General features: G+C 51.2%; 2 protein-coding genes across 2 annotated transcripts; both read left to right on the top strand.

Moving 5' to 3' along the window:
* LOC134385593 (smad nuclear-interacting protein 1-like) lies at positions 1–1,167 on the top strand. Its single transcript, XM_063107290.1, has one exon. It carries the CDS (start codon positions 1–3, stop codon positions 1,165–1,167), a length of 1,167 nt encoding a protein of 388 aa, XP_062963360.1.
* A 652-nt stretch (positions 1,168–1,819) lies between these two features.
* Positions 1,820–3,549, top strand: LOC134385663 (SNW domain-containing protein 1-like). Its single transcript, XM_063107415.1, is given in 3 exon segments — positions 1,820–1,835; positions 2,171–2,242; positions 2,245–3,549. Coding segments are annotated over 3 exon segments (1,353 nt in total). The 3' UTR covers positions 3,510–3,549.
* Positions 3,550–7,500: the final 3,951 nt, after the last annotated feature.

The following is a 7,500-nucleotide window of genomic DNA, read 5'->3' as shown; positions in this document are numbered from 1 at the left end:
ATGAAGGAGGGCAAGAGCCAGCGAGAGCCGGAGAGCCAGCAAAGGCACTGTCTCGGGGACTTGGTGGCAGTGGCAGCAATGGTGGTGGAGAAGCAGGAGCACCTCAGTCCGCAAGCTGAGTGGCCTGCCCTCCGCCATCCAGATGTCCCCCGTGGTGGCCACTACCTTCCCACCGACAAGCCTGGCCGCCCTGGCCACCACAGGATCCGAGTCCGGGGGGTTAGCCGCTCCCCAGTCAAAAGGAAAAGCAAGTCTTCAGGGAGAAGCAAGTCTCCTGCGAGTAGGAGAAGCCGGAGTCCTCACCACTCAGCAGTCACTGTGAAGCAGGAACGTGAGGACCACCCTCGAAGGGGACGGGCGGATGGGCAGCACCGGGAACCCTCAGAACAGGAGCACAGGAGGGCTAGGGACAGTGACCCGGAGAGATGGCCGGGCCATTCCCACCGAAGGACAGCCTGGAACAAGAGGCCCGGGTGCGGGCAGGTGCAGGATCGTGACATGCAGACCCCACAGGCTCAGGAGGAAGAGCGGGAGTGGTGTCATGCCAGATGCCAGGAGCATCACCAGAAGACGGAAGCTCGTGGCAGAGGTGATGACTCTCCGGAGGTGTCCCCTCCACCTGGTGGCAACAATAAAGAAAAAGTGGCGCCCATTGAAGAAAACCGCAGCTCTGAGCTTTCTGGGGCACTTCTTGAGGACACCAACACCTTCAGGGGTGTAGTCATTAAGTATAGCGAGCCCCCGGAAGCACATATCCCCAAAAGACGGTGGAGGCTCTACCCCTTTAAAAACGATGAGGTACTTCCCGTCCTGTGCGTCCATCGACAAAGCGCCTACCTGCTGGGTCGACATCGCCGCGTCGCAGACATTCCACTTGACCATCCCTCCTGCTCGAAGCAGCACGCGGTCTTCCAGTGTCGCCTTGTGCATTACACCCGCGCTGATGGCACAGCTGGCCGGGGGGTGAAGCCCCACATTATTGACCTCGGCTCAGGAAACGGAACATTCTTGAACAACAAACGTATTGAGCCACAGAGATACTATGAGCTGAAAGAAAAGGATGTGCTTAGATTTGGGTTCAGTAGCCGGGAGTATGTCTTACTCCATGAGTCATCCGACACTTCTGAGGTGGACAGAAAAGAGGAGGACGTCTGCGAGGAGCAGTAAATGTCCAACAGCTAGAAAACTAAGGAACCACCCAAACTGCCTGACAGCTTTCCCTGCCTGGAAGGCTTTGGGATCGAACCAAATGGCGCTGTGGCGCTCTCTGTAATGCCACCTACTGCCTTGTGTCATTCCTCTGTTGCTGACCCACTTATGTGATGGTTTAAGAACACTGACTTCTGTTTGGAAGTTTTTTCTGTGGCACACCAGCCACACGCCTGTGGACATTTGTTTCGGAACAGTCTCAATTATAACACACTGTGTTTTAGGAGAAGCATTGTGGCTTCAGTTGCTTCCAGGACTGCTGCCTAGGAAACTAGGAACCCTCGGTTAAAGGGGAATTGTGGCTTGTTCTCTTTGTACACTTACTTTACTTAGATACTTGTTAAGCTTTGTGGACCAGGTGGTTTTGCTTGAGGGACAAATCCCTGAGCAGAGAATCCTATTAAGCTTTGGTTATCACCAACACAACTTCCAGTATATACCAAAGCTTTGACCTGGTGGATCTCAAGAGTCATAGAAGCTGATTTCACAAGCTGATTTCACACTTAGTTTTTGGGTGGGTGGGAGTTTAATACATAACCTCATTATCGACTGTTTAACTTAAACAGATGCTTTATGGCACCTCCTAAAGCATATGATGTATAGGAAGATCATGGCTGCTCCCATAGGTGCTGATTTAATGTCACAAAGGCTGAAATGGGTTGTGGATCTATTTCCGATGAAAGAATTCTGGATTTCTCTGGGGATATTGTACTTCAGATTGACCATCTTATCTCTTCTTAAATTTTGCATTTTTATTCAAATGTTATCTCCTGTTCTTCCTTCGGAAATGCACTGGAACTTACATACCACGGCCATTACTTTCTTCGAAACATTTGTATATGTGTAACTTACATGTTTCTACACATTACATGTTTTCAAAAGTTGTACAGAGATGTTCCATTTATGCTGCCAAGGCTGAAAAGCAGAGGAATCAAGAGTGCTTCCTAACATCCACCAGAAGAATATACGCAACTTATAAAGACAGCTGATGAACACAAAAAGGTGAAAGACAAGGTCATTTACAGCACATACACTGCCTGATTCCAAAGGAAGTTATGAATGCAGAGGACACAGACCTGCAGAGACCAGATGAAGAAGCTATTAAAGAGATAACAGAAAAGACACGAGCAGTCTTAGAGAAATCCGTATGGCAGAAGGTTGCCACAGCCAGGCCACTGGGCGCCGTTGATAAACTGGCTCCAGCTCGGTATATCCGATACAGCCCAGCTCAGCAAGGAGGGCCTTTCAACTCTGGAGCTACACAGAGGGTTATTCGCATGGCAGAAATGCGGACAGATCCCATGGAGCCTCCAAGGTTTAAGACTAACAAGAAAATTCCCCGGGGACCACTTTCTCCTCCTGCACCTGTCATGTGTTCCCCTAGCAGACAGATGAGTGTAAGGGAACAGCAAGAGTGGAAGATTCCTCCCTGCATTTCTAACTGGAAAAACGCAAAGGGTTACACGATCCCACTGGACAAACGTCTGGCTGCGGATGCAACAGGACTACAGACAGTACACATCGGTGAGAAGTTTGCCAAACTCACCCAAGCCCTCTACACGGCTGAACGCAAGGCTCGAGAAGCTGTGGAAATGCGTGCCCAGGCAGAGAGAAAGATGGCTCACAAAGCCAAGGAGAGACGTGAAGAGAAACTCAGAGAAATGGCCCAGAAAGCCAGGGAGAGGAGAGCTGGGACCAAAACCCATGTGGAGAAAGAGGCGAGGGAGGAAATCCGGCATGACAGGCGAAAAGAGAGACAGCGTGCCCGGAACCTGCCCACGGCAGCACAAGAGAAGAGGCTGAAAGTACAGAGAAGCGGAATTCGGGATGTGACCGAAGTCATTGCTCTCAGTATGGCCAATCCTCGGACGTCCAGTGAAGTTCAGTACGACCACAGGCTCTTTGACCGATCCCAAGGGGTGGACAGTGGATTTGCAGGTGCACAAGATGAACTTTACAATGTTTATGATCGAGCCTGGAGAGGTGGTCAGGGCATGGCCCAGATCATTTACAGGCCCAGCCAAAATCTGAGCAAGGACGTGTGTGCTGATGACCTAGAAGCCAGAATAAAGACCAACAGATTTCTTCCCGACCAGGAGGTTTCTGCTTCAGACCCAAGGCAGAGAGGCCGAGAAGGACCAGTTCCGTTTGAGGAAGATCCTTTTGGTTTGGGCAACTTTTTGGAAGAAGCCAAACAGCACGGGGCCTCTAAGCGACCCTCAGAGAGCAGCAGCCCCAGGGAACGTGAGCACGAACGCAAGAGGAGGAGGAAGGAACAGACGCACATCTCTTCAGAGTAAACGAACTATCACCCAGAAACCTGAGGATGTGAATCTTAGGGGGGCCCAGTTTGTAAAGGCTCAGGATGAAAACCCAGTCCGGGTGCCAGATTCCAGCGCTTCTTTATATCACGGCAGAAAGGGGGATTACAACTTTCTACTTAGACATTTCATTTTGTTCAAAGAGTGGGTTGTGTTTGTGCTTCCCCTGCCTTTTGTCATTTTTAGAACTCACATCCCCACACACGAACTGAAGACCATTTCCCATTGTGGGGCTCTGGTAGTTGGGGTCAACCTGTTGTTAAGAACAACTGCTTCCGAGTAGAGTCACACCTGCATGAGCAGGGTTGTGTTCCCATACTAGAGCTGTCCTGCCCCGTGAATTCTCCCCCTGTTGAGGTCTGTGTTATTTTGGAGTAACGAGACTGAGCTCTTGTTTTGTTCAGCAATTTGATTCAAATAAAAACATTTAGACAAAAAAATAAAGTTTCTCATTAATGATAAAAACATGTTGTGCCTGAGGTCACGTGGGTGTAACAGGAGATGATCTCATGGGAAGAAGCCAGTTCAATCACCTAGTGCCCAGCCCCCGACCTGGGAGCACAGGGAAGCCCGCGCAGGACGTGCCCTTGCTCTCCAGCCCATCTGTGATTGCTCCCCCGGGCAGGAATCACCTATTTCAAAAGAGACACAAGCTTGGCAGGGGGTATGTTACTTCCCAAGGGATAGAGAACCCTGTGGAGGGACAAAGACAAAAAGTGAGGCCTCCATAAGGAGGCTCCCCAATATGGTCATCAAAATCCCTCTTTTGCAGAGTTCCCAGAGATGTTTCTGTTGCTACTGGGTGCAGGTGTCAGCACCCTGAGAGGAAACCCTGTGACTAGGGCGACAGGTAAACCAATCATGCAAATAAAGGTAAAACCCCTGCATCACAAAAATAGAGTCCCCAGAGAGGCAGTGACTTTTGTCCCATCCCGGTAGGGGACTCAGGGGAGTCCTTTGGCACCACCGTGACGCCTTGACGCGCGACAACAGCAAACACAGAGATGAGTAGCCCGGGGAAGCCTTCGCATTCTGAAGTCCATTCCCCACCCTAGGAAGATCCTGTGCACACGGTGACAATGAGACCTCCGCCTTTAGAAATCCACCCATGCCCCAGGAAAGGGACACAGACTGATAGGGGTTGAAGAAGACCCCAACGTTGCATGTATTGGAAACGCCATCACAGTCGGGGTTGAGCTTAGAGTGTAGGAACTCGTATCGTGGTCATTGAAACTCGGGGCGCTTTAAGAGATGATTCAATTGTGTGGTCTGTGTTAGTGAATGGATCCACCCATGCACACAGCAATGGGTGTGGTTCCGATGGCTTTAAAAGGAACTAGTGAAGAGGTTTGCTCTCTCCCTCAGGGAACCTCACTGTGTAACACCCTGCATTGCCGTGGAGCCACCACCAAGGACAGGGACCTCACTCGATATCTTCCCTGGTCTTTGCACTTCCCAGCCTCCAAAACCATAAGAAATGAAACATCTTTACACATTCCCCAGGTTTACATATATCTGTTATAAGCGGAGACGGACTGACACACATCACGCTATGAGATGAGGGGAAGAAAGCTAAAACTTGAGTTTTGAAAGTAAGATACTGCCTGCTCTGGCTTATAAGAAAGCATGACAGCCACCCCCGACCACTGAAAGCAGAGCCTCCAGGATCGAGCACCAGGGACCCCGCAGCCTGGGACACATCCTCGATTTGCTGTCAGAGGGTCAGCGAGAGAAAGAGGTGTGGCCTCCCCAGGTGACCCCAGTAGGGTCACTGTGCGCAGAACTGCCTGCTTTTGCACGCCACACTGATCTTACCAAGTTGTGAACTGAGAACAGACGTCACGTAAGGTTGCACTGGGTTGGGGAAGGCATAGGTGATGGAGGAGGAAAAGACCAGTTATGACAGAGCAGGAAGGCTCTGAGAAAGTGTAAGAAGGATGCCTTCCAGAAGTCACTTCCTAGGACGGCTCCCTCATCCATTCAAGGTACAATGGTCGCATCATATCCCTCCTCTTTGTGGCCCAGAGCCCACCTCTGGGCACCCGTGGCTCTGTCCACATTCCTAGGAGGCCAGGCCGGTGCCTCCACCAGCAAGCTCTGAGCCCCGACGGACCACTTTGAAAAGCAGCGCAAGTGGGAACACCCTGTGGCCGGACACCGGACGAGCATGGACCCGCTCTTCCCTCTCTTCCACCTCTCAGCCTTCATTCCCTCGGGTCTCCCCATCTGCGTTCATCCAGCACTCATGCGGCCGGTGAGTCTTTCTGGAGCCCATCTCAGCTGAGACTGAGTGTTTCCAACCTTTCGAGTTGATCATGTAGTCTCTAAAATGACAAATCCAAGTTTACTTTTGATTCAGTGAGACAAATAAAAAGAAACTGAAAATGCTCTTACTCTACAGGTGTGTGCCCATAGGTCTTCCTCGATAAGTCTTCATGCTCACTTTGTCTTGAACGAACAGGACAAGATGGAGAGAGTGCTTTCTCCAGCGCATTCCCTGCTCAGCAGGAAGAGATGAGGAAGTAAAAGGGCCAGGGATGAGGAGGCCCAGCAGCATTCACACTTCCCACTGCAAGGTCTATGGACAAGCAGAGAAGGCCTAGGTTGGAAGTCCAGAACCCCACCCAAGGGATGGCAAAGCTGACAGATGTTTGTCAAGAACGGATTCAATGTTAGCATTTTAACACTACGAAATATCCTGGCAATGACATGTGCAGCCGGACACCGAGCAATCGCATAGCCTCACGAGCCATTTCAGGTAATGATGGTGTCAAATCCCTGCCACCTGGCAGAAGCAAAGGATCTCACTGTCTACTAGAAGAAGCCCTGATGCTTAATACAAAGTCCTTGTTTTCCACTGCAAGTGTTCCATCAGTGTTTACTCTTCAGTCACGAGTCACACGGTCGAAAGTTCAAACAGCCGGCCTTATTTGTCCCCACAGAGGATCCTGGTGAAGTTAAGAAAAACTGGTGGACCTACGAAATTGCCGTGGTGGTCCTACCCAGCCTACACCCCCATCAGCGTGACCCCGGCCCAGCCCGCAGCACACCTGGCACTCAGGTGCACAATCCTGGGCATCAGGCTGGAGGCCGGCAGGGGACGCTAGAGGCAAGTTACAGTTCCTAGGCCTCAGGGACAGCCCACCCTCTCCCTCTTGCAGTGCAAGGGGTTGACTACTCTTCAGCCTCCTTGCGAACAGCGGCATCACATGGATTTTAGTCTGACAAAGATCTTACAGGATGAACACTTTTGCAATATATACTCAGTATCTCCTTCCCAGGGAGCTCGACTGCACCACGGCCACGAGGCATCACCAGCGCCAGACTCAGCGGGGCCCATGGAAGGAAGGAGTCCGACTGGCGCTGTCCTCGGCCACGGCCTACCCAGGCTCACCAGCAGCTTCAGGATGGTGTGCCAGCAGAACGTCCAGCCTGCTATGAGCACAGCACATTTCATCACAGCACCTGTACTGACCTGACAGCCCCTAAAGGATGCCATTTCTCCATGTGATAGAACATGGGTCGAAGGACTGAAGAGTGGAAGTTTACCTCTCATTGCCAGCCCCAGTGATCCAACCAGGTCTTTAAGCCTTCCATCCCCACAAGTTCAGGTCCAGAAATCTAACTGCCCTGGCTCTAGATGCTTCCACAGGGGACTCGCAATGTTGCCAGCTCCTTTGGAGCTCCTTCTGCCAGGAGACCAGGGAAAGTTTGGGCTATGTGAAAAAGCAAATGGTAGGATACGGAGCTCACGTGAGTCACTGGGCACTTCTGTGCTTGCATGCATAGGGTCAGGCGTAACTAGATGGTCACAGGCAATGTGGCCTGGAGAGGTCACAGGGGGACCAGACTTCTTAGGAAAGACGATCTTGGTCCCCCCAAAAAGTGAGTTAGCATAGTGCAAGTGCTGAGTGGGTGTGAGAGACTGTAGCAGTGATGCTACAAGGAGACAGCAAAGGTCTAGTACATC

Source organism: Cynocephalus volans, chromosome 9 (assembly GCF_027409185.1).
Source record: "Cynocephalus volans isolate mCynVol1 chromosome 9, mCynVol1.pri, whole genome shotgun sequence".
Classification (NCBI taxonomy): domain Eukaryota; kingdom Metazoa; phylum Chordata; class Mammalia; order Dermoptera; family Cynocephalidae; genus Cynocephalus; species Cynocephalus volans.
Note: the sequence above shows the minus strand (reverse complement) of the source record. Positions and strands in the feature narration are given on the sequence as shown.